Genomic DNA, 27,710 nt, shown 5'->3' on the forward strand with positions numbered 1-27,710 from the left:
GTTACCTTCCCAGGAGCAGGATGCGTCCACACCGCTCGCTTACTCGACTTGCGCTTACAAGACGGCAACCTCCGGGAATCGTTTCTACCTCCCGTTATCCGAACGCTGACATTATCTATACGTATCACTGTAGCGCTCCGTGCCTCAGCCCCACAGCGCCTTCATAATCTTGGTGACATCCTGCTCCCAACTCATTTTCTTGGCAGTAGTTTTAATTACGTTTCGGGTTCCTGAATGAATTTGTTTTCTCTGGATCCTTGGCATATTGAGACGCTTGTCACGTTTGGGTGCCTGCAATCACTGATGCGTTTGTTTTAGGGAATGAATTAGTCTTCTGAGCCCGAGCATGTCCAATTTATGAATTAGATTTCATTGAAAGCTAGTACAAAACAAAACAAGAAACGGTTTTGCTGTACCATTTTTCTCGGCTACCTCCTAGCCCCCAAGGCGGTGGTAAAAAAAATTCTCTCATTTCCCTTTCGCTCACTAAACGCGGATCATGTCCCGGGCCCGGGAGGGTGGAATCAGGAAAGGGCAGCATCCCGCTCCCACCTCAGGGCCGTGCCGCCGCGCCGCTCCTGGTCGCGGAGTTCGGTGAGCGGCACTGGGCGCAGCCCCGCGCCCTTACCTCCGGGGGCGTCCCGCCGAGCCGTGTCATGCCGAGCCGGGCTGGACCGGACCGGGCAGGGGCTGCGGGAGGCCGCGTAATGCAAGACGCCGGTCGCCCTCCGGACGGGGGCTGCGGCCCCAAGGAAGAGCCTGCGCCCGGCTACAGCTTCTGCTCGCCCCCTCCTCCGCTCCCTGCGTTCGGAGCATCGGTCCCCTTCCTCTTTTCCCCGGGAGATATACATACATTGTGTATCTATCTATATAACGGAGATACTTGTATATCCTGGGTGTATCCAATTTATGTAATCGCAATTAATTTCCCTGTTCTCGCACAGCCCTCCCGCTTCCTGGCGGAGCCGCAAACTCCCCTCCTCGCCGGGCTGCCGCTGCCCGCGCCCCGCCGCCGCGCCGTGCCCCGGCGGCACCGAGCGCCGAGGCTCCGCAGTCACGTGGCGCGGGGGGCGGGCGGCGGCGGCGGGGGGGCCGCTCCGCAGTTCGCGGTCTGCCGGCGCCCCGGCACACACCGAGCGCTGGAGGCTCCGCCGCGCTGCCTGTCAACCCGGGATCTACCTCCGTGCGGGTTTAGCTCCGGCTCTTTTTTTTTTTTTTTTTTTTTTTTTTTTCCCCTTCTCCCGTCTCCCCGTTGCCCGTTTTCCTCAATTTTGGAAAATTTTTGGGGTTCCGGGGGATTTTGGGATTTTTTTTCTAAGGGGGGGGGGTGGTGGTGTGTCTGAGCATCTCTCCCCGCGCCTGCTGCCTTGCTTCAGCTGCCCTTGCGCCTTTTTTCTTCCTTTCCCCTTGTCTGTCTCTCCACCAAACCCGAGCTGATGTGCTGTGTGAGAGGCTGGAAATGGAAGTGTTGATTCTCTGGCTTTTCCCCTGGATATTTCAGTGCGTTTCGGTGCGGGCGGACTCCATCATCCACATTGGTAAGAGAGGGAGTGGGGAGGTTGGAAAGGGACGTGGTAGATAAATGAATGAAGAGAGCGTCTCGTTTAACCGCGGTGATGGCACAGGCAGCGGCTTAAGAAAGAAAGGCAGCTGAAGCCCACCCCCCGTTCTAAAGTTAGGGGCGAAATGCCGGCTGTGCGCTGGGCCGGGCCAAGGCTGCGGGGCCGGGAGCGGGCGCGGGGCGGGTGACCCGCCGGGGCCGCCGTTGCGGTCTCCCATGTGGCTGGGAAGCCTGTGCTTGGACTTGTTTGCGTGGAAAGGCTTTCTTCTCCCCCCGACTGCCCCCCCTTCCCTCCCCCCCTTCCTTTCCGCCGAAAACAAACAACCGCCCCCAACACCCGGGCAGGAGAGAGGCATAATCTGAACATGCTCGTAGGGAAAAGTTTAGGGGCGATAATCCCCTGGTTTCCATCCCCTGTCGTAGCAGGTGTCAGCGAGCTGGAATGCGGGAGAAGAACTTGGCTGGGAAAGGGTTAGAGAGGCGAGATTTGCAGCGGCTCTGTGTGTGTGGCAATGCGCGCAAGTGTTGTGGTTTGAATAAGATCTCATTAAAACCCCTGGGCAGCAAGAAGGCTGGGTCAGCAGCGGGAGGAAAGGAGGGATGAATAGGAGGCAAAGGAAAGGCTGATGTGAACTTTTATGGCTTCTGGGAGCATGGCATGTTGATGTCCGCGGGAAGCCTGGCAAGCAAAAGCGAGGCTCTGCAGTCACCTTTTGGCTGGTGTTGAAAGGTACCAGCAGGAAGGAAAACGAGGATGTTTAGGGGCGGAGAGGGGGGAGAGAATCACTTGTGGAGGAGGAGACGGGAGTACGGCCGGGAAATGAAAAGCCGTAATTCCCACCAGCCTTTTGGGGAGGATGGGAGATTTAAAAAAAAAAAAAAAAAAAAAAAAAAAAAAAGAGGCCGGGACGACAGCGATCCTGGCGAGAGGAGGCTCCACGGAAACGGGAGGGAAGTCCCGGGTGGACTCGGGGCGGGTAAAGGGAGAGATGGCCTGGCCCTATAACAAGTTTCCCGGCAGGAGCGGGTCCGGGGCTGGTGGAAGAAGCTCGGGAGCCCAGGGGCACAGCCAAAGCAGACAGCAATGCGGAGCCATTAAGAAGATGGGGTCAGCCCTGACCGCAGCTGGGACTCCGGTCCAGGGGCGCTCCCCACAGCAGGGCAGACCTCGGCGGCACTGGAGCCAGCCCCAAGGGAGACAGCGGGGCTGTTGGGCCGTCTGCGGGGAGTGCCCTGGCCGGGGGGAGACGTGGGGTGAGGCAGCCTCGGCTGCTGATCCTCTCGGCCCCGCTTCTCCCGCGGGTGGATGGTGTCACCTCGGCTTCTCCTCGCACGAGCTTCATCCCGAGTGGTGTTTGAGAAATAACTCTTCGCAGAAATAGCTGTCCGATGGCAGGAGAGGAGGGCTTGCTGCTGGCAGAGGTGTGATTTCACACGGGCGGTGCGCGGAGGCTCCAGCCACAGGCACGCACAGGGTGAATCAGCAGGACTTTTCCAGGCTGGGCGATAATGGGTTTTCGCTTGTTTTGTTGCCAGCACTGGAGATCTCCCACCGTTGCGTAGAGCAGGGCAGTAAGCCTGGCGTGGGCACACACACTCGGTAGAGACGGGATCTTATGTAACACACATCGCCAGATGTTTTCACGTTAACTGCATAAACAGGACAGTGAAATTAAAGCTCCCAGGTTACTGGACACAAACCCGAGCTTCATGTTCGCGTGTGCGTGTGTGCGTGTGAGCCCTAATAACACTACTGCCCGACAGGCAGCATTCTATGGAGCGGCGAAGCAGTGAGCAAAAAGTTGGTCCAATTCCCAAGCCTGCTACCTTTTCTGTCACTGACGGAGTGCCCCCCTCACCGCCGCGTGGCTCTGGCAGGGCTTCACAAGTGCCTGAGGAGCAGAAGTGGCCGGAGGAGGGTTGTGCTTCCTCATGCTCGGAACAAGGCCGCCCACGTGTGGGTCCTTGGCCCCACAGGTGTCCGGGGTGCAACCCTGCCTGGCACCGTGCAAGCCGAGTCGAGCGCTTCACGGCCTGGGGAGGAGCCCGGTTTCTGGGGTGGTGAGCGGGTGGGCCTAACCAGTGAGAAGCGGAGCTGAGCCCTCTTCACCTCCTGCCGCCTTCCTTTTTTCAGGTGCCATTTTCGAAGGCAATGCTGCCAAGGACGACGAAGTGTTCAAGCAGGCGGTGTCGGATCTGAATCTCAATGACGACATCCTCCAGAGCGAGAAAATCACTTACTCCATCAAACTCATAGAGGCCAACAACCCCTTCCACGCTGTGCAGGAAGGTGAGCGCCCCGGGGCGGCAGCCACGGCGCGGGCGGGCTGAGCGCCGGGCCGGAGTTGAGAGGGTCGACTACAGCTCGGCCCGTTGGCGAGGAGGCGGTTTCCGTGCCGGTGACGGCTCGGACTTGTCCTGGAGCTCGGTTGGAAACTTTTCTTTGGTCGGGGGTTGGCGCTGTCTTATAAGGAAAGGGGAGGGACGGCGCGGTGCGGCGGCTGCTGCGCCGTGCTGGTCCCCGCCGTGCCCAGCTATGCCAGGGGCGGCAGCCGCAGGAGAGGAAAGCCAGAAGGGTCAGGGGACTCCGGGCCGCTCTTGGATCAGCAAAGTCCCCTCTCTCCACCTCTGCGAAGGGAAGGCTAAGCCCCAGGTGCCACCGCTGCCCCTATCCCCCCACGCGTGGACATGGTGGGGCACGGCAGCCTAGAGGGGAGGGTTCGTGATGCGCCGAGGGGCCGGGCGGAAGGACTCCACACCTGTGGGAAGAGTTGCGGAGGGTAGCCAGTCATCTCTCCCCATGCATCTGCTCCCGCACCCCCACGGAGAAGCAGAGCTGGGGCGGCTGGCGGTGACAGTGAGCTCTTTCCCGAGTGGCTGGGGACAGGGTGAGATAGCCCAGTCGCCATCTGAAAACATTCCCAGACAAGGTCTGACAAGTAACTACATAGGTAAATAATTTCAATTAGATTTTTGCAACGGGAAACATTTAAATTAATCAGTTTGCCTTTACAAATAAGACTTAAAAAAGATATTGTGATTTAATGAAGCCAAGGTTAATTAGGGCCTAGGTTATTTCAGAAGCTGTATTTTTCAGTAGTAATTATTCTGGAAACAGAGAGCTATTTATATACCCAGACTAGAATATTAAAAAAAAATGATTCATCACCAGCCTTGCCCTTAGTTTTACAGAGCAGAGTGAATCTTCCCCTGTATGAGAATTTGCATGAATCCATATGCATTTATGTCTGAGTTGTGTAAATGCAAATTGTGGCCACAAAAGTACACCAAATGTTCATTTTCATGAACTCTGAACAATATCTTCTCTATTTTCTTCCTTGGAGTGTATGCTAGTTAATATCATTCACCTCTAGGAGCAACAGCAATATATACTTTTTCAATAGCCTCATACTATTGACAATAGGACTCCTCCTGCTGCTCTGAAAGCTTAGCAAGGTAGTACGAAAAAAGTCTTTATAAAACTGGGAAGAAGGAGACTTTGAAACAAAACTTCACCCACATAGTCAGCTACCAGTGGAAAAAAAATCTCTACATAATGGTGGGTTGATTTATTGGCAAAGATTAACTCTGAACTATTGGATCTTACATTTGCAAAAGCTCAGTGTCCTATATTGGAGCTTATTCATATTCATGGAAGTGACAGTAGTTGGCTGGCTGAACAATTGCTTCCAACAATGTCTCTTCTCAGAAGTAAAACTTTATGAAAATATTCTGAATGCACTGGGATTTGAGCTGACAGTCTTGTAGACCGAGTTCCTTTCCTTAGTTTTACTGAAAGCAGAAAAGCATGACCAAGTAGAGATTTCTTCTTGATCTACTAGTTTTTATTTTCTTGTTTGTTTGTTTTTTAAAATTGATTTATTTGCTAACATACCTTGAAGATTAGTTTTGCATTTATGAATACTACTAGAAAAATGAAATGTCTCTGTTGAAAATCTGCACTGAAATCACTGGTCAGACATTTAACTTTTTTATATGATGTCTTTGTGCTAGCTGAATATATAAATATGAAGATGTTTCTTCCTGCCCCTTTCAAGATACTCTTTCAGGGCTCATGCAGTTAGAATTGCTCTTTGATGAACTGATCCCATGCTGGAGAATTAAGGAAGCGGCTGGTGAATGTTCATAATTCCAAACAGAACCTTTTCTCTGTCATTGCTTCATTAAGGTACATGAATGTGTCTGCTTTTGGGAGGACTACAAAATGATCCTATCTGAGAGTAGAACCTTGACAGAGTAGGAGAGATAAGAGGAATGTATCAGGCTTTGCTCAGTTTCCTGGCTTGCTTTGTTGATTCAGGTCAGGTCTTTTTTGTTTTGTTTTGTTTGTTTGTTTTTGTTTTGTTTTGTTTTTAAAGCTTAAGTTCCTACTTTTGAAATTGTTGCACAATGCACTAACAGAATGATCCATGGAATGTACAAGTTGCTGGGCTGCTCTTACTGAGCAGCTTCTCTCTGCCCAGTGTTGCTTACTGTCATTCTGACTATTGAAAAACTCCCTCTACCACACTGTATGCATGTCCTGCTCATTTTTCGTAGAATATTGCCTATAGTAGTCAAAATAACCTGAAGCAAATCTGCTGCCCAGATTCTTCGCAGAATCTTGCTGCTGCTACATAAAATGCCCTGACATTCACATTATTCTTCTGCAGTGTCTTTCTAAGCAGTGCCATGGAAATCAATGTTGCAAGCATTCGTTTCACAGCCATGAAACTTTTTGTGATAAAAACCTACCTGGAGGACAAACAGACTATTTTGATACTACTGCTGGAATAGTTCACACAATCAAACCAATCAGAAATACCATTTTTATTTGAAGTGTCTTTTGTATAGTCTTGTGAAATGACATTGTAAATTATTTCTCAAGTCCTTCTAAAAGAGTGCTGCAACCAAAGACCTTCATTTCAATGATACTGTTCTGGTAAAACTATGGAAAGTCATCCCTCTGTGTAACAAGGTCTATCAGACTTTGGAGCAAGATGTTAATTACCAGTGGACATAGCTTGTGGCATGCTTTGACCTAGCATTATTGTGTAAGTGGAGAACTTTGGCATGGGTAAGAAGCAGAGAAGATAGTAACTGTAGGGCTTTGTCAGAAGGAGCAGTGCCTTTGCAGTACTGAAGGCCAAACAGAAGATACCTTGCCAGTTTTCAGTACTTGGAGGTGCTGAGATCATAAGATTTTGAAGAGAAAGCTTTAGGCTCTTCAGAGAGAAGGGCACTATAGTGATAGTTTCTAGTGAGTGAAATGGATAAATAAAATTCAGAAAGCATGATGAAGACGCTTGTGGACACTCACGTTAATAGTTTTGTTGAGTGCCAGAGAGCAGTAATTAACAAAAGGTGTAAAATGTGTTCTGTCTTTGTTTTTCTTTTTAATATCTGTTGCAGAAACAAGATCCTGTTGTGCTGATAAGTAAAGACATTGTTTTGGCTCCATGAAGCTCATACTCTATAACAGAGTGTGGCAAGTGGGTGGAAGGAACTCCAGTGGCAAGGGATATAACAGTAAAGAATAAACAGACTCTAGTGTATGGATAAAATAGGACATTGTCATTTGTCATCACATTTTGTATAATATTACTTTTATGTGGAAATTACTTGAGGGAAAAATTGTTTTTTTCACTAAGTGTCATGGGAGAATATACACACATATGGAATTACTGTACTTTTCATATCATTTTAAGAAAATGAGCTCAAATCACAAACACGATGTTAAATTATATCCTTGCTTCCAAAAGAGCTACGTGCTCGCTTTCTGTTAAGATGTGAGATAAGCGCTTCTTTGTGTGTGGTGTGTATTTAAGCTACTATCATGGTCACCTTTTTGTGATTCAAGGTTCCAAATAAGCTCAAAAGTACGAGAAACATTTCAACACTTTCATTTCAAATTGATGTTTTTTTAACCTGCCGGTGGTGTTGCAAAGGGACTGTGTATACGACACAAGTAAGGTTTTAAAATGCTGCTCTTGGTGGGGGAATAGTCATCTGTAAGTTAACACTGGGGTGCAGGAAACCTAATACTTAACTTTGTAGTGCTCTTTGGAGAAGTGATCTGGTGGAGACACTGAAACTGTGGAACTTTAAAACCTTGTTTTTCAACAGATGATGCTTTCACATCTATGGAGCTTTCACTGAGCTGAAGCCTGCTGTTCTCTCTGCATAGCAATTTTAAATGCATTGTTTCTAATTTGAGCAGCTTTGTATGTGTGCTTGTTGGTGTTAAAATGCTGTGAGCTTCAGAAACCAGAACAAATTTGGAAAATCAGAATGTGATTTGAGAGCAAGAATGGTGTTCCATAAATGAGTTTATTGTCAGACCCATGTGTGCTGCTGTGGTTTCAGAGCAACTCAGAGTTTCTGGGTTTCTTTTTGTGTCTATGTTGTGTACCATTGAATGAATCTGATCTCTTACAATAATCTATAGGAGTTGGTAATGATGTGTACTTGGCATGAAATAGAAGAAACAGAATAGACTATTTCAGTTGGAATTGACCTACAGTGGTCATCTAGTCCAATGGCCTGACCAGTTCAGAGCTGACCAAAAGTTAAAATATGTCATTAAGGGCATTGTCCTTATGCCTCTTAAATGCTGACAGGCTTGGGGCGTTCGCCACCTCTCTAGGAAACCTGTTCCAGTGTTTGACCACTCTCTTGGTAAGTAAGTGCTTCCTAACATCCAGTCTAAACCTCCCTTTGTGCGGCTTTCATAGAATGGTTTGCATTGGGACGGATGTTAAATGTCATCTAAGTTCCAATCCCCTACCACAGGCAAGGACACTTTCCACTAAATAACATGTCCTTGAAGAACGGGGACATCCACACCTTCTTTGGACAGCTTGTTTCAGTGCCTCATGAGCCACCTTCATGGTGAAGAACTTCTTCCTCACACCTAAATCAACCCTCTTTCAGGTTAAGGCAATCACCCCTTGTCCTATCACTGCATGTCCCTCTAAAGCTTTGTGCCAGCTTTGAACCATTACCACACTTCTTATCACTGGATACCAGGGAGAAGAGGTCAGCGCATAGTTGTGGACTATCTTGGCTGAGCCCATGTATTTCAAGTTGCTGCTGCTGCTGCTTTCTAATGGTTTAACTTGTTGAAACATGTGTAAGCTTATCAGTGTGTAAGTAACTAAGAAAAAATACAGAACTAGAGAAAAGGGCCTTGAAGCTCCATTGCTGCTGCTCTTACAGTCATTTGGTTAAAATCCCAAGCAGAACTATGCTTGTCACACATGCATTGCCCAGTGTTAGACAACTGTGGGGGAGCAGAGTGACTGCATGTTCAAAAGTGTGCATGTGACTTGGGATATTTGCACATAGAGTCCCATGTTTGCAGAAAGAGCGGTCTCAAGGTAGCACAAGTGCTGCCAGCTAGAAACCCACAGGTGGGCCAGAAGCTGTGTCCTGATTTTGGCAAAATACAGATGGCAGGCTTCAGTTAAAGGACTGTTTTCTCTGGGGGAATTTAAATTTAGGTGGCTATTAAATATAGAAGGGAAGACCTAACAACAACCATGAAAAGATACCTTTGCCATTGGGTAAACCCAGATACAGCACCATATAAAAGCTACATTGGACAGGTGTTTTTGGTAAATGAAGAGTGAGAAGTTCTGTTGAGTTGTAGTTTCATGTTTCACATGCCCCAGAAGTGAAGGCTGTAGTGTTTAGAGTTAGGATGTTTTAATGTCAGAGTGGAGGAGTAGAGAGAAAGCAAAAAGAAGCATAACAAATGGAAACAAAAATAAGGTGAAAGTTCCTAAAGCATTGCACATGTAAATTATTAGGTTTCAAAACCAAAACAAAATCCACAAAAAAACCCCAAACCTGAACCACCAACCCCCCCCCCCCCCCAAGCTTTACTTATTTGACTGCTAGAAATCATAGGCTGTACCTAGAGTTTTAACATAAAAGGAAAATAAAAATTATATTCTGATAGAATTGCAAAGAATTGGTTTATATCAATATACTGTGGATTAACTTTTCTCAAACTTTTCTTCTGAGTCTTTCATTGTCACATCTGGAAGTTTTTGACAGGTGGACTATAAGCTCTCCAGAAAGAAGAGTCTGATGCATTTTTTCCTAGGTTTAATCTGAGCTTTCAACACTCTTTAAAACCCAACCAGAAAGAGTGTGGGTAGGGATTCCCTCCCATGGTCAGAGAGACCTCGCTGTGCAGCTTCACTTTTTTACTACTAGTTAGCTACAGTTAAAAGCTGTTGCTCAGTAGGGTGAATGCACTTAACTATTTTACTTTTTTGTGCCCTTTGAGAACAAACCACAACTTGTTAAGGACTGCTACAGTGAAGACATCTGTGACACTGTCATCTCATTGCACTTGTGGTTTTATGCTCTATACTTACATGGCTTAGTGTATTATAAAACAGAGGCTTTTTGCGGAGCTACGTAAAACAGCAAATTAAAACATTGAGCTCTTGTGTTCTCGTGGTTTTGTTATACTCAGAGCAAGGACCTGCAGATGTCTTCACCAGGAGGAAAGGAGACAATAGTCCAAAAGGAGTCTTTTTGGTGCTGAAGATAAAGGCAGGCTGCAGACTGTGGGTGAACATCCAAATACACCTTTGTTTTGTTGCTTCATTCTGCTTGCGATGTATTACTATCCAGGTTCTGGTTACAGTTTAACTTGCAAGGGCAAAATACTACTTTTGGGAGGCCATCCCCCTGAAGCACATCCCTACCTGGGCTTTTTTCTTTATCATAGGATGCACTGGGCATAGTTTCTCTGATTTTGCAGAGGCTCTCACCATTCCATGCTGGGGCTGATCTTCCTGGGGAGCAGCTCAAGACAGTGGCAAGCATTGGGGTGCAGCAGGCAGTGAGGAGTCAGGGGAAGGAGGAGCTGCTGCCAGGGGCTCACAGCCTAGCATCCTGAGATAATAATGGCTTTCTTTTTTGGGAAAATCAACAGTGTGGATTAAATCTGTTCAGACCATGTAGTCCTGCCCCAGCTCAATGGAGGTTGGTGATAGAGTGGTAGCGTGCCCAGGAATCACTTGTTATTTTCACACTTTGCAGTTAAGTTTTAAATTTTGTTTGAAAGATTCCTCTCCTCTCCTCTCCTCTCCTCTCCTCTCCTCTCCTCTCCTCTCCTCTCCTCTCCTCTCCTCTCCTCTCCTCTCCTCTCCTCTCCTCTCCTCTCCTCTCCTCTCCTCTCCTCTCCTCTCCTCTCCTCTCCTCTCCTCTCCTCTCCTCTCCTCTCCTCTCCTCTCCTCTCCTCTCCTCTCCTCTCCTCTCCTCTCCTCTCCTCTCCTCTCCTCTCCTCTCCTCTCCTCTCCTCTCCTCTCCTCTCCTCTCCTCTCCTCTCCTCTCCTCTCCTCTCCTCTCCTCTCCTCTCCTCTCCTCTCCTCTCCTCTCCTCTCCTCTCCTCTCCTCTCCTCTCCTCTCCTCTCCTCTCCTCTCCTCTCCTCTCCTCTCCTCTCCTCTCCTCTCCTCTCCTCTCCTCTCCTCTCCTCTCCTCTCCTCTCCTCTCCTCTCCTCTCCTCTCCTCTCCTCTCCTCTCCTCTCCTCTCCTCTCCTCTCCTCTCCTCTCCTCTCCTCTCCTCTCCTCTCCTCTCCTCTCCTCTCCTCTCCTCTCCTCTCCTCTCCTCTCCTCTCCTCTCCTCTCCTCTCCTCTCCTCTCCTCTCCTCTCCTCCTCCTCTCCTCTCCTCTCCTCTCCTCTCCTCTCCTCTCCTCTCCTCTCCTCTCCTCTCCTCTCCTCTCCTCTCCTCTCCTCTCCTCTCCTCTCCTCTCCTCTCCTCTCCTCTCCTCTCCTCTCCTCTCCTCTCCTCTCCTCTCCTCTCCTCTCCTCTCCTCTCCTCTCCTCTCCTCTCCTCTCCTCTCCTCTCCTCTCCTCTCCTCTCCTCTCCTCTCCTCTCCTCTCCTCTCCTCTCCTCTCCTCTCCTCTCCTCTCCTCTCCTCTCCTCTCCTCTCCTCTCCTCTCCTCTCCTCTCCTCTCCTCTCCTCTCCTCTCCTCTCCTCTCCTCTCCTCTCCTCTCCTCTCCTCTCCTCTCCTCTCCTCTCCTCTCACTGGTTAATGACTTTTTTTCCATGCTGGTTTTGAATCACCTCTCTGTTTTAAAAGTCTCATACACAAGAGCAGCTGCAGGTTGGACTACTATTCTTTTTCAGTACCTAATGGTCTTTCCCACTGATTCTACTGCTGATCCTGCTCATTCATCAAGGAGCCGCAATTGGGTTTCTTATTCTAGGACTTTATTACAGAAAATCTGCTACCTCATTAACTACCATGATAGAAATTACTCCCAAAGAAATATCAGAAATAAGCAGCATTCATTAAAAATGTGGATTCAAGGTTAAAGATTTCCTTTTTATTTCTCTTTCTTGACTTTTTTCTTTCTTGAGGAACGTATTCCTCTGGGTGCTTTGTTTCTCTGTGACAGCTTTTATCCCAATTGTTACTATGGAGGAGGATCTGTAAATGTGAAATGAGTGCACAAAACCACCTCAGCCTCAGCTAGTTAAAATAATGGCTAAAGAAAATGATCTTGTATTGTGGAATACAGTCTGTATACATGCATATATATGTACACATGTCTGTATACCCCACACAAATAATTTAATTGCTAGGCTTAGTGTAATGTGTTCAGCAGGAAATATGTCATGAGCTTTTCTGTGTTCAGAGTCTCCCAGCCACAGATGATTAGAGGATTGCCTATCTAAGTATTACATTTTAAATAGCATCTTTATACTTGCAGAATGAGAGGAATTGAACATTTTGATGTGATTTATCACGCTATGGTTGAGCCATACCATGAAAGGACACAATCTTTGAACAGAGGGGATAGTATCATGTTTGTTAAGGCTGTTGATGGCACATTTGGTGGAAGGAAAACAAACCAAAGCCTCCAAGCCTAGCTACACAACTACAATAGTGCCTGATCATAATACTACAGCACACTAAGACTATGACTGAAATAGTTACTTTGGACTTAACTTTTTTTGTCATTTTAGGGGAACTATATTCAAACTCTTCTTATATTTTACATAAAGATCAAAATGTTTTTTTATAGTGTTACTAATAATAAATTCCCTCTTAGGGGAATTCCTGCTGTGTCTTTATTTGTCTTTGCTGTCTTATGCTTAGAGGTATTTTTTTCTATTTATCCCTCAGAGAAAAAATAATTACTTAGAATGTATTGTTGGAATCATGCTTCTTTGTGAGTCTTATAATTCTATGAAATTAAACTTTTTTTTTTTTTTTTTTGTCTTAAGCAGATGTCTGTTTATCTTAAAATGCCCTGCTGGGATCAAAATGGCCCACACAGCTCTTGATTTTCTGGCAAGAGATGTTTCTGTAACTTACAGATATTTCAGTTGATGATTTTGCAAAATGGCTTATGTGGTCAGTTTTGTATTTGACAAAGTTAAGCAGACTGCCTTACACAAAAATGTCTTGGCTCTAAAGTTGAAATCTTGGTGGTATTCTGAGAGTCCTTCCGTTGCACTGTTCACTGAGGAACGGGATGGGCTAATGCCCATCCTCATGTAGCTCTTCGGTTATTAGGATTCGTGTCCATGAAAAAAACAAAGTGAGGTTGTTAAACAGCGTGCAACATTTTGAGAACATAATTTCTTAAATATAATGTGTAGATCTATAATAATTTCAAAGGCAGATAATAATGATATGCTAATATGCCAAGATTTCTTTAATTTGCATAACTTTAAGGCAATAAATATCTGAAATGAGGAGTGTGTTAAAAGAGTTTCTTTTATGTCTTTCCTAATAGCTTGCATTTAGTTATAATTTGGGGACCTGATTGCTGTGCTTGATACTGTTCAGGTTTGTGGATTGGGAAGCCTGAACGGTTTAGAGGTTTGTCTTCAGAAAGAGGCTGTCTATACCAGGTCCATACTTGCTTCACTTTTGTGAAGTTCTGTTCTTTTGATCCTGTTCTGGCATCTTAATGACTGTCCTTTCCCCGCCCCTCCCCCCCCCCCCCTTTTTTTTTTTTTTTCCCCTTTTACTTCCTTTTGCCTATTATATTATCTATTCAGATATGCAGTAAGAATCAATATTGGAAGGCACTAACAGCCAGTGCTTAAAGGTAACAAGAACCAAGAAGCATTAATTTCAAGTGGTGTTTGGCTTCATTAAAACACACAGCAGGGTTTCTACTGCTTGACCTTACTGAGAACCATTCTCTTAGCAACCTTTCATTGAGGGAGTAAATGGACAGTAAGAAAACAATTTTCCCTTCTATATTCAATAGAATAATATCTAAGAAATTACTTTCTCTCTTAAGAAATAAACCAAGCTCAAGCAAAAGAACCTTCCATTGGGTCTGAGCTCTCATTATGTCTCCTGTTTCTCAGTCCAGTCATTTAGTCCTTTGCATTTTAATTTACTTCTCTGAGTCTTTGAGATTTCAGCTAGTAGCATTGCTGATGGAATGCTATCAATATACTCACAATCTGGTTTGTTCTTATTTAGAAAGTAAATAAAAGGATTTTCCATAGAAATGAATGTTTGTAAAGTTAATGAGCACTGTCTTTGTCAGCAGGTAAATGATTCTGTTTTATACCATCACTTGATATTTAGGAAATGCCAGTTATTTGCTGCTTGGTAATACTTCCAGTGGTGAAAATGTGTAATGATCTAGAGCAACGTTTCCATAGCCCTTTGTTTTCTTAACCTTTCTGCTTCTGGATAAAGGAAGAACTTTGAATGGTGGAATGAGAAGTTGGTGTACAGCAGTCAGAGCCTCTCAATGTAATTTCTGTGTGTTTTCAACTTAATTTTACATGTATTAAAAAAATATTTAGAACTCCAAGGGAAAAATCTGGTATAAACTAAGCATTGTCTTCTGTGGAATACTAGCTGCATCTTAACCTAAAGGACTAATACTTTTACTATTTTCTATCCTACTTGAGGATTTTTTTTTAAATTTATTGTTTTTTTGGCATGAGAACAATTGCCTGAGAGGCTCAGAGGGGTCAAAACACAGAGGGCTAGGATGTTTGAAGTGCACAAAGAATTAAAGGTAGCAACCCAATTACCTGCTTTAAGTTTATTTTTACTGAAACTTTATTTTTCATTCAGCTTACTTTTGTCCTGAAGTACTTCAGTTAGTTTGGAAGTAAAAGTGGTTTGGATGCAGGTAGAACTTAGTGACCTGAACAGAAATGAAACTTGTGCTTCCTCTGGTCTGAGTGAGATGTTTGCACAGTATGGTCTGGATTTTTAAAGAGGTTTGTGGTAGTGTGAAGGTTTAGTCCTCCCACCACATAAAGCACAGCTAAACTCAGTTGGAGAAGCAAATGAAAAGCTGTATTTTACAAGCAGAATGCAATGCAATGAATATATACAAAATATACAGTATTTACAGCATTTTATAGAAATACACAGGAAAGAACGTAACAGAGAAACACCCTCCCAAGGAGAATCCCCCCCCTGCGCCTTCACCCAGAACCCCTTTTCCCCCTTCCTCCCCTCTCCCCTAGTAGTTAACTGGGTGAAAAAGAATTAAAAAGAGAAATGGGTATTAAGGGAAAAAATGGTTAGTTCAAAGTAGTTGTTAGAGAAGTTAGTTTTCTTATCTCGTCAGTCCAAGGTCAGCGGCATGTACTCTGGCCAAGAACAGAAAGAGAAAAGCAGAACAGACTGAACTCAGACTGTAAGTTCTTAAAGTTACATTCTACTGATCTGCCAATAAAATTCGTTTAGAATTATCTGTTTTTCCTTTTTTACACCAAAACATTCAGCTGGAGTATTCTGTAGCTGTCCTTTTCTTAAAGGCACAGCCTAAAACTGTCACAAGGTTGGAGAAGGGCAGGGATGCCCCAGTAGGGCAGGGATGCCCCAGTAAGTAATCAGTCTGCAAATAATTGGCCCATGGCAGACATTTCCTTTCCTGAAAGAAGAAAAAGGCATTTCCAAATTGTGCTCACAGGACAAGATGGGGAAAGATACGGGCTAGCAGAAGTTGAGGTTGACTGAACCTCTGCTTATAGAAAGTCACTTGTTCAGGGCAGCTTGAAATAAGAGTGCCTGTATCTGGATTAAAAGTAATTTCATGTTTCAGCACTACCAAGGCTTTTTTTAAAAAAAACCCCAAAACACAAACCACCAAAACTCCAGCAATTTGTAATGGAGCTGATGAACTCTGTGGTAACTCTTAGGGAAGGTCTTGCAGCAAGGTTTCTGGACAAGCTGTGTCCTTAGCCATGAGTTAGTGTACCCATTAAACGTGTTACAGTGCCTCAGCAGGCAGTGGAGTCTTGCCTTGCCTCTGGATGGGTACTCATAAAGCCAGCTGCACAGGCAAGCAGCAGCACTGTTGTCAAGTGTGATTAGGGATAACCTTCTTAAAGCAGGTGGCTGGAGTAATGTCTCCCTCTCTTCTCTGCCCCTGGCAGTGGCACTGGTGTGGCAAGACTGGTTAACAAATGGATTTTTAAAGGCTTCATGCCCTGTCATGTGTTGGAAACAGTTTATGTTTCTGTGATCTTAGTGTGTCCTCTTTGCTCTTACACTGTTGCTTAAAAATAAAAACATGTCAGCTAAAACTCCAGAGTCATCTGAGCAATACAGTGACTAGGGATGCCTGATAGTTTTGGAATCAGATCTGTGATCCTAGTTCTCAAAAGACATTTTGCTGTGTTTCATTAGGTTTGGTTGGGGTATTTTTGTTTGTTTGTTTGTTGTTTGTTTGTTTTTCCCCTTTCCCCAGTAACCTAATCATTATCTCAGGAAGGTCTTCCTTCTGTTACCCATTTGTTCTTACAGTCTTACTGCCAAGTCAGGGACTGTACAGTTGTAGCTGATATATTTATGCCTGGGGTTCTTCACCAAAACTTCAGTTTTCAAAGGCATCCAGCTGGTGAGATACCTTCCTTCCTGCCTGTGATTTTCCTTTTCTGAGCAACCTATTCACTTCCAGCCATGTCGCATTTTATATGGACAGCAAATGCTTCATTCTACGTCATAGTGAAGTTTGTAAATAGAAATTATTTCTTTGAAGTCTGATTTTTTTTTTTTTGCCTGTCTTTTGTTTGCCACTGCTCAATGCAATAGATTTTATGAACATGCTTTTTATTTTGATTTGCTGGATTATTCTTATTTCCACTACATTTTAATCATCATGATGACAACATCTGTTGGCAGCAGTACACAGATGTTATTTCAGAGCATATCCTAAGGTTTGCAAATGGTTACTATATCTACATGAGAAAACAAAGGTTTTGTCTTTTCTGTTTACATTATAAGAAGTGGAGCTGCATTATGGAAATGAAATGTGTGTCTCTGGGAGAGTCTCCACCTTTCAGTAATTGCCAGGAGAAACCTTTAAGTTTCACACGGCTTCCTCTGTGTTACCTGCTGCAGTGATTTTGGAGTTTGTATTATGGAATTAAGTCTCTCATCCTGCTTTCACTGATATGGCAGCTAATCTTCTCTCTTTTTTATCTTTTTTTTTTTCTTTTCCAAACTTTTAGAATTTAACCTTTAAAGCTGTGTATCTCTGACATTATAAGGAAATGGAGAACAAACATGGACAAGAAGCCAGAAGTGCTCCTTGAGAGCATCACAGTAGCCCTAAGGAATAGCAAAATACCAGGAATGTCAAAAAGAAAGTGGTTAGTTCTATTTGCTGTTGGGCATTCTGGAAGTTAAATGCATTCAGACTGAAATGATAATTTGGTGAAAAAAAGCTTTATAAAATGTCCATTTTCATAATTTTAATGCCTTTTTATTTTCTTTCTGATGGTAATTATCTTCAAATAGATGTGTTCCTTTAGGCAGCTCAGCATGCAGAAAAGCACCTGATGGGTATGAAAGAGGTAACATTTGTTGATCAAAGATGGGAGCTCATGTCTTGCATTCACAGTCACAGTGAGGCTCTGAACAGGATGTTGGTGGCAATCCTGCTAACCGGTCTTTTATTGTTGGTGCCCTGTAGAGAGACGTAAACTTGTCTCTTGCCCTGGGGAAGTTATGGGTGGTTGTGTGAAATCAGTGGAAGTGGCATAACTCCTGAAAGATGCTGTAAGAGGAAGGCTTGGAGCAGGATGTTATTGTGTAAGATCCCAATCTGTCTGTCTCAGAACCCCCAGACTCTTACAGAAACCACTGTTTGGCAGAATTAACAGGACTTGCACAGGCAGAGGCTCAGAAACTTAAAACAATTGACAGGTTTAATTTATTAAAGCACCCAACACAACAGATTCAGGATTGCTGGTGATAAATGCACTATCTGCAGGTGATTGAGATCAAGTTAATAAATCCTGTGTAACATCCAACAAAGTTGAAGACACAAATCTTTGCAATAGCTCTAACATGTAAAAAGGGTCATCCTAGCAAAAGTTAAGTTGTATTCTGAATGTACAATTCTTAACAAGAAGGCTTCTCTGTTTTGGGTAGAGGAAAAGGAGCATAGCCTGTTGACTGTCCTTGTCTCTGTATTCCTCTCATAGCTTTTTTGTATCCTAACCCCAGCTGTCTCTGCCTTCTAGGTGACATTTACCATGATATATGTGATGAGTTGAGTAACATATTCATACATGTTTAGCATGTACTTAATTTAAAGGAAGAGTCTCAACTTTATTATTAAAATTAAAGTTAATTAGGCAAAGGTCTGCTTGGGCACTGTAACCTTCGAAATCTGTGTGTTACTGTTTAGCATTTGTTCATTAATTTCAGTCAAAAGATGGCCATCTTATCTTCACATGGCTTCCTCCTTCAGCTGTTTGGCAGGTCAACTTTATGGATCTGCATTCTCAGAGATAACATAAACATCTCTTGGTTGTAAGCATCTTGCCCTTTCTGCCATAGTGTCCTAAATGAACTTGTATTCCTATCCCATGGTAAGCTGGGCAGTTATCCCACAGATATGTGTGATGTTTTGGCTCTGAAATCTATTTTCTCTGAAAAAAAGTAGATAAATAAGATACTAGGTGTGGTAAGTAGTAGGGAAATAAATTGTTCTGGATCACTTGTGTTTGTAAAAAGAGAAAATGTAGTTTAAAATATTAATGTGCTTTTGGGCTTGCAGGGTAGAAAAGCTTGCTGTTTGTAATTGCGACAGACTTATAATATATAAAGTTTTGTTTATTCTACATTTTTTTTCAGAAGCAGCACTGCTAGTTGCCCAAGGGTGTAGTTTACCTCTGTACAAAACCTGTGCATAAAGTGTAAGTTAGCTGTAAAATTCATACACTGTAATATGCAGTGCATGAGACCAGAGAATGACTATTGTACAAGGCCCAAGAGAAAATTCTGTATCATACATACACATGACACTTTACCTGGTTAAATTCAAGTTAAACTCAGTCACAAGATGATCAAGGGCAGGAGAAGATGTGAGCCTGTATCACTCAGTTCACTTCCTAGGAGAATTCAGTGAACCAGTATGGGAAGATTGTTCCCTCTGAGGCTGAAGAAATAGAAGTTTCTTTGAATGTAGACAGCTGGAAAGGCTCTGTTGGCTTCAGTGCCTCTGGAAAGTGCCTTAAGGCAAAATGAAGGCTTGTGTCAGTTTGCCATTTAATCTGCTCCAAACTTTGTTGATGAAGTGTATTTGGCTTAGGAAATACAAATAGATATATGAATTTAGAGACTTCTGCATTTCAAAAATACATCTCCATCTTTTCAGGCTTACTCTGAATGTATGATTTGCTAATAGCTTCTCAGATTATCAGATTAGCTTGGAATCAGTCATAGGTCCTGGGACTTTTGAAAAATGTACTTTGAGAATTTTAAGTAGGATAGTCAAGATTTAGCCTGTTATTGAAATGTTAATAAATAGCCTGAGAATTGATCGGAAAGCTTACAATACCATTGATAAAATGCAAACCAGCAGAGGAAGCTGGTTTAAAGCTCAGATAAAGATGCATGAAGGAAAAGGAAGTTGTTCATAAACATAAGTGAACTTTTCAATTAATTTTTAAAAAATATCTCTGGTGATGTTATTTTGATGCTTAAAAAACTCATGCCCAAACAAACATCAATTCATTTTAACTTTTGCCCAGAAGGTTTTCTGACAGATATAACAAAATCATTATCTTCATTAAATCACAGAGACAGAGAAATGCAGATGTACTTTGGTCTTAGTCTTATCAATCTAATTTTTAAAAAGTCCTTTGAATTTCTTCATGAGAGGTTGTTAGTATGCAGTGTGTCTGTGTCCTTTCCAAAAGATTACCAGTTACATTTTCTTCTTGGGTATCCATATTTGCATGTAATGGTTCACATGGGAAAAGTGTGGCCATCAATGTAATAGAGTTCTTTACAAAATTGTGCCTGCCATGCATTCATCTGGAATAATACTAAGATATAAGATGAAGATGGGAAATATTTGCTGACAGGACTGGCCTCAAGGCATTCTTTTTCTTTTCTAAATGCTGATAAAATTGCTTGAAATGGTTTAAAGTATATTGAAGGTTGCCTCAAGATTGGCTGAAAAAGGATTATTCCATTCTCTCCATAATTATCTTTTTTGATCAGATTCTATAGGAAATTTACTTTATCTCTTTTTCCATAGAAAAATATTAATATAAGAAGTAAAATTGTTGAGTGTATTAGTTATCTTGATACAGAAAAAGGTCGATTGATTTTCTGGATGCTGGTCCCAGATTAAATTTTACATTGTGGACGTTTGACTCTAACTCTGGTTGCTGGTGAAGGAGACTTTCCGTACAGTGTGGGTTATGATCTATTTCTCAGGATTTTCTGAACTTTGCGATGGTTGTAGGTCAGTTATTTTCAATCTATTTAGATTTCTGTATCTCTGGAAAAGTTTCTGAGAGGGGTGATAATTTGAATCTACTGACAACAGGCTTGATAATTTTATTATTTTTTTTAAAATTTATTTTTATTATTACCTGGATTGAGCTCTGTACCACAGATTCAAACCTGTGGTAGAAGATCTAGGAAATAATCCTTGAAGGTCACAGGACTGATGTGCTCTTGAACCCCTGATTTTGTTTTCCTGTGAGTGCAGAGACTTTGAGACTTGGAGTCAGTGACCCAGCTGATCCCTCCTGCTTTTTCTTATTTTTTTTTCCCCACCCAGACGTGGAGCATAAGTATGGAATCATAGAATCATTTAGGTTGAAAAAGATTCTTTAAGATCATCAAGTCCAACCATAAAATGACAGTATGTTCACTGTCATTAACCTTATGATCATGTTTATTTTCCTTAAAATGGTCTGTTAAATCTTTATTTGATGTACTGAGGGTTTGTCTTATCATTAGTCAACCTTGAAGACTAGAAAAATTGACTCAATGACAAGCCATCAACTAATTGCTGACAAGCAGATGAACAAACCCCTTGAATTTTCTAGTCTCAGTTATTTTCTTTTAAGATTAAGAATCCTGGATATTTAGAGGTATAAGCCTCAGAGATATAAAATGAATGTGGGAATTCAGGGCATCTTGACAGCTATAAACTCAAATATTGTCCTGTTTGCCAAGCATGACTGTGCCACTGTCATAATGCAGACTAGAAATCTTTAATAGCTCTACTTCAGGGCTTGTAAACTAGTGAGTGATTATTTCATCTTCTGTTTATACCATTCATCAAAGCAGCTAGGGCTGACAAGGCCTGGAAAATTCTCAAGGGTTTTGCTGCTGCTAATGCAGCGTGCTACAATGGGTTCTCTCTGGTACAACAATGTCACTGAATACTTCCAGTATCATGGTCTATACTGGCACTAACTCACTGAATCATAGGAATTGCATATTCTCCCCCATCTGCCTCATTTGAACTGATTGTGCAAATTCCTTGGAAGTTCTTCCTTCTGTATATTGAATTAGAATTTTTGAAGTCCATTGTGCATGTTGCCAGTAATAGCACACAGTAGCTATTGGATGATTTTATCAAATCTCAGACAATTTACTTAAAACTATAAAGGATTCTTTTTGTGAGGATTTTGAAGAATTTAACATTCCCCCCCCCCCACCCCCCAAAATATCAGTAAATCTCTCCAAGAAACCACCGAATGTTGTAATGTTTTATTGCTCTAATGTATTAAATATGTTACATTCTTCTGCAGCTTCCTTTGATTCACAGAGGGTAGGAACCACAACCTGCTCACTTTCTACTCCTAGAGATCTGAAAACGTAACCTTGTAACCATCAATAACTCACAAATTTTTGGCTGGCTTGATCCTCCGACACATCACAGCAGAGGTTCTAGATCACATGTAATCCCTTGGCAGCTCTGATTTTAAACACTGCAAATCGTAGTTTTATTTTACAAGCAGGCTGAGAGTTTCTGCGTATAAAAGCTTTCCAGGCCCCAGGCATTTAGAGTAGACCTGTCACCGATACAGTGTAAGTACTGTGCAAATGAACCAGATGCAGTGCTAGGGGTACCCATAGGTAATGGTGCAAGCTTTATCTACCCTACCATGTGTAGTAGCCTTGTCATACACATAAGAATCTGCTATAGGATGCATTTTTCTTCTTTCCTTTCAAGTTATCTTAGCTCTTCAACCTCAGCAAGTGAACAATTAAATTGGTGTATTGCTTATTCTTATGGCAGTTCTCTGAAATCCTCCGCAGGTATTTCTCAAATGTGATACTTGGTACTTCCATAGGCAGATCTTGCACATGGAAGAAACTTCTTACATGCCTGAGCTTAAAGGCAGAATGGGTCAAGACACATGCAAAGCAGGCAGCTCCGGGTAAGTGTAGTGTCTTTAGGTCCAGTGATGAGTTTGGCTGCTCTGTGAGGCTTGCCAGCATTGCTGCTGCCCTAAGAGAAGGGTAGGGATTTGGAAGGCAGTTGTTGCTGGCAACCTTCTTTCTCAGCTAATATCAGGAATAGAATAGAATAGAACAGAACAGAACAGAATAAACCAGGTTGGAAGAGACCTTCAAGATCATCGCGTCCAACGTATCACCCAACACCACCTAATCAACTAACCCATGTAACCAAGCACCCTGTCAAGTCTCCTCCTGAACACCTCCAGTGATGGCGACTCCACCACCTCCCCGGGCAGTCCATTCCAATGGGCAATCACTCTCTCTGTGTAAAACTTCCTCCTGACCTCCAGCCTGAACTTCCCCTGGCGCAGCCTGAGACTGTGTCCTCTTGTTCTGGTGCTGGCTGCCTGGGAGAAGAGACCAACCTCTGTCTGTTTACAACCCCCCTTCAGGTAGTTGTAGAGAGCAATAAGGTCACCCCTGAGTATCCTCTCCAGGCTAAGCAGCCCCAGCTCCCTCAGACTCTCCTCATAGGGCTTGTGTTCCAAGCCCCTCACTAACTTCGTTGCCCTTCTCTGGACTCGTTCCAGCAAGTCAACATCCTTCCTAAACTGAGGGGCCCAGAACTGGACACAGTACTCGAGGTGTGGCCTAACCAGTGCAGTGTACAGGGGCAGAATGACCTCCCTGCTCCTGCTGGCCACACTGTTCTTAATGCAGGCCAGGATGCCATTGGCCCTCCTGGCCACCTGGGCACACTGCAGGCTCATGTTCATCCTACCATCAACCAGCACCCCCAGGTCCCTCTCTGCCTGGCTGCTCTCCAGCCACTCTGACCCCAGCCTGTAGCACTGCATGGGGTTCTTGTGGCCAATGTGCAGAACCCAGCACTTGGATGTGTTAAATCTCATGCCGTTGGACTCTGCCCATCTGTCCAGCCTCTCGAGGTCTCTCTGCAAAGCCTCTCAACCCTCTAACAGATCAACTCCTGTCCCCAGCTTGGTGTCATCAGCAAATTTACTGATGAGAAGGATAGGCTCACCTGAGTGCACCACCGGAACTTCACCTGCAGTTTGTGCCTTCATACTTATTTCCTAAGGCAGAAGCAGCCCAAACTTATCCCTGTGGCATCAAAATTCAAATTCTGCCCAAACTGAGATGATGTGACCTGTCTCTACCTAACAGTCCATATGATACGTTGTCTGCTTTGCCTGTGTGGGAACTGAGTCTGTGCTTCCAAAAGAGACATCCAGTAGAAAAATAATTTCAAAAATAGAGCTGCACCATGAACAAAGTCAAAAGAATACTGAGTGTTTTCAAAGTTACACCCCTTTAGCTCCAACACAGGTGATGGTATACCCAGCTGGCTAGATAAAGACTACCAGGACTATATCCCTAGAATGATTGCTTCCAGCTGAGTTGTGAGCCTCAGCAAACTTGACTGATCTGTAAAGACTTGAAGTAGTTCATTTCCAAGAGAGAGAACTGCAGTCTGATATATGGCATTCAATACAGGGACAAATAAAGACTGTATAGGAGAAAGCTATTTGTTGAAAATTATTCAGTCGCCTCTAGAAGAAATAGGCAATAAATCTGCTTGACTGTCTTCATTAAACCCAAAATCATCTGTTACAACACTTGTTATGGTAACTGAACTAGGTATTAAGTCGGACTGTAAAAGTTATAGAAAGCATAGCTTTAAAAATTCATTGCCTGTTTTACTGGTGATTGGCAAATAACATCTAAGAAGGGTCTTTAAAGTGTGTGGTCTGTGAAGTTCAGAGTTCTCAAAGTCTTGATTTTGTGTTTGAGACTCTCTTTCAAGGCGTCTGTTTGCAGCTCAGTATGAGATGTTGTACTAAATTCATAGCTGACTGTGACACACAAGTGAGCAGGAGCTAGTCAAATATGGACAAACTGAGAATGAAAACAGCGAATTCCCTGCAAGGTTCTTCCAGCCATGCATATGGAGATTGGAGCTTGTTCCTTCTTAGGAATATCCTGAAACTGTAACAAGAGAGACAGTCTACTTATGCCAAAATGCCACACTGTATTTACTAATTTACTGTAGCTTCAAAAAGTGAATCTAGAAAAAGCTATGAGGAGATACATGGCAGAGCTGTCGCTGCTGTTACTGGATAGTACAAAATACATGGAAGATAACAGTCCTGACAAAATAGACAAAATAGACAAAAATGGCTACATGTAGCACAGAATGTATTCTGTAGTTAATCAGAGATTCACCATTAGCTTTTAAGCACTCTCAGCAGCAACATGTGAGAACAGTCCTTTGAAAAGGCATGTGAGCATCTTTGCTCATCACCCTCCTGAGAAAATGTACATCAGAAAATGCAAACAAAATTAGCCTTTTTTTTTTTTTTTTTTTAATTCCATTGGATTTGAAAGAGCAGTTGGAAAAAGTCCTTTTTTCTTTTTTCTTTTTTTTTGAAAGCTGACCAGAATGCATTTTTTTCCTGGCACATATTTCTTCTTTAAATAAATATACCTGCCTCAGAATGTGCAGTTTGTGGTGGCAGTGGTGTTTTGCGTGATCTCTACTGACTCTTTCAAATGAAATCCAAGGAAACCCTTGCTGTCTGTGCAATGGCTTCTTTTTGTGGTAAGGGAAAGTTTAAAATTAATTAGCTGGGGCAGTGGAGGTCCATAGACAGAACCACGGCATTTGCTTTACCCTCTCTCACTCCCTTTGTTTCATGTCTTGAAAATACTTGGGAAAACCCCCTAACTGTAATAATCTCCAGAGAATTTTTTTGATGCATAGCTGGGTGTTTGACAACAAAGCTTCCTCTTCTTTTAGAAGACTTAATAACAATTGGAAAATATGTGACTTTTGCCTAAAAGCTTTAGTGGGCTTTGCAGACTACAGACTGTAGTTGCTGGATCCAGTGCTGGGCGAGGATACATTTAGAGCTGTCCCACTGGTGCAGAACTGCTTTACACCTGGCTGGGGGCTGCTGAGGCTTGCCAGCAGGCAGTCTTCAGACATCTCTGGTTCTGGTTCTGTGGGCCAGTCACAAAGAATATTCAACCAACTGTCCTTGGGACTTTTGTGTCTAATGAAGGAATGGGATATTTTGGGTTGCTTACAACTGATCACTGATTCTCTTTCTTGGGAATTGTTACTGAAATCTGTGTATGTGGGCAAAATTGCCTTCTAACTTTAGCAAGTAAAACAAAGAGTAAGGCAAGAAAAGTCCTGAAAGCTGGAAAATCAGCCCAATCAGTTGGGCTGTATTTATCCTACTTTTGTGAAATTCATATACACGTACACAAATTCTGAGTGAATATCTATTTTTTAAAATGGCTATTCACCATTAAATGAATGACCTACATATTAGGGAATGCTTCCTTTTCTTTTTGTGAATTTCCAGCTGTAGAAACTCAATACAGAGAGAAGGATGTTATTTTGTTATGATAGTCACTGTTCTTAGCACTAGTCTTTATTTTCTGCTGTCTTTCATGACATTTGTTTTCATGAAATTGTCTCCGTGTTTTCAGTAAGCGTTTCCTAGAAGATGTGTCTTGTTTTATGCTAAAATAATTGTTCATAGGAATTTATTAACAAAATCCTGGAAGTTAGGACAGGCTGATCACAGCCCCTGAAGAACATTGGACAGTAGTTTCTTCACCACTATGGTAGCTCTGCTGCAGGCCCAGCCTCTTCCATGCTATTCTTGGGCTCTAGATGACCCAGCCATCAGCTCTTGAGACACCAGGTCTCTGCAACACTTGCTGATGTGTAACCTTGTGTTTGCATTTGCACTGGAACTCTTCAATCAGGTATTTAAATGACCATCTCAGTGTTCTTATTTCTCACAGAATATTGAACCCTCTACTTAATATTTCCTTTCACAACAAAGGACTCTACACAGGCATTAGCGCTACTTGAATGCCATTAAGAACTGCTGTGATGCCTAACAATGTGTGTCTTGTATCTTGCCATAAAGACAGTTCCTGATGATTTGGTGCAACATAAAGAAGGCACATTTCCATTGCAAGTACTTTTCTTCTTGTCATTTCATCGCTCTGGTGCTTGAGTTTAACTTCATATGCCGGTGTTTTTTGATACTGAACATTTCCTGTTCAGAAATCACTAATTATCTAGAGGCCTAGGATAAAAGAAAGAGGTGTCAAATATGGTAAGAAAATCTAGGGAGGTTTCTGTGTACCTGCACTGTGTGTTTGATTAGAGAACACTTTCAAAGCATGGGAAACAGAGAGACTGTCATTTCTACCTCTAATGGGGGGTCTCAGAAACTGAGCTGTTAACTGCTGTACAGATGGTGCTGTGGATTTCCCTTTCAAAATAGTCTTGAGAGGTAGTGCCTCTTCCCCAGATCCCTGGCAACATGAAGGGCTCAGGAGTACGTGTTTGACTTGCAACCCTTCAAAGCCCTCTTATCTAGGGGAAATCTTCCCAAGAGTCTCCATAAAGATACTTCAACAGGAGATCACTTCTTGCATGGGGCCATAAGATCTCATAAAAAGGAAAAGCTTTGCAGAGTAGGGGATTTTTCTTTTTCTTCATACACGCCCTAATGATGGAAATTGGTAACTCTCCTCCCAGCCCACCACCCCAAACTGTAGCTTATCAGGCAGTAAAACAGGAGGATTTCACTGAAACAAAGTTTTTAGCTTCATATAAACCTCTGTGTTTTGTATGATAGCTGTGTGTCACTGTGAAGGACTCTGAAACAGATTTTATTAAGAAGGACTTAGATGAGTACTTGAAAGGCAAGGTGATGCAAGTACTGACTTGTTTCACATGTAGTCTTTGTTGTTTTAGCAATGTCAAAAGTTTCTTAGAGCCTGGATGTCTCAAAGCAGCAGACAGGTACATGTAAATGCATTGATTGCTCAGGATGCTTCTAAGTTTTAGGCTTAGTCAGGCAGAGTTTAAAAATCTTGGTCTGTGTTCAAAGCAGGAAGAAAAGACAGTCACTTTCCAAGAAATCTGTGTTTTCTTAAGCAGTTATATTTTTTGGATCATTTTTACTTGAAATAAATCTTGTCTTTCATATTAACTATCCTTGGTCTTACCGTTTTCCCCCCTTGCTTTTCTCTGGTTCTCTGTGATTAGCTACAGTGTTTAGAAGGTCTTTCCTCATTGGAAATTTTATTAATTCCCAGAAGAGACAGGGTCTTGCATGGAAGGAATTTATATGACAGTGATAGAAGTCTGTAATTTTGTAAATCTTGAGAGTGACAGTACCCTATCATTTGATGAAATCTCCCTAGCCAAGTCCATTAAGCCTTTCAATTCTTTTCTATCACCTTTCCCAGTCCTTTGGCTGGAAAATGCTTTGCGTTTTTCTTGAGAAAGATATGTAAAGGCATGGTTTGGCCCTTGATATCTGTCTGTAGTTCTCTAAAGGAAAATAAATGAAGACTGCACCATTTCTGTTTACCTTTTAGACTGATCTCCATTTGCTACATAT

The 27,710-nt window shown here is 43.0% G+C and overlaps 1 protein-coding gene across 2 annotated transcripts in view; it reads left to right on the forward strand.

The window, feature by feature from the left end:
- Positions 1 to 1,255: 1,255 nt before the first annotated feature.
- GRID1 (glutamate ionotropic receptor delta type subunit 1) overlaps positions 1,256 to 27,710 on the forward strand; it is a 564,846-nt gene continuing 538,391 nt past the window's right edge. For both annotated transcript variants that reach the window (XM_068140036.1, XM_068140037.1), the window contains exons 1-2: positions 1,256 to 1,538; positions 3,696 to 3,851. In XM_068140036.1, coding sequence (XP_067996137.1) covers positions 1,460 to 1,538; positions 3,696 to 3,851 — 235 coding nt within the window. In that variant the 5' untranslated portion in view covers positions 1,256 to 1,459. The remainder of the gene's footprint in view (positions 1,539 to 3,695; positions 3,852 to 27,710) is intronic.

The sequence above is a fragment of the Melanerpes formicivorus genome, unplaced genomic scaffold, assembly GCF_026170545.1.
Source record: "Melanerpes formicivorus ecotype bairdi unplaced genomic scaffold, bMelFor1.0.p_v2 SCAF_6, whole genome shotgun sequence".
Taxonomy (NCBI): domain Eukaryota; kingdom Metazoa; phylum Chordata; class Aves; order Piciformes; family Picidae; genus Melanerpes; species Melanerpes formicivorus.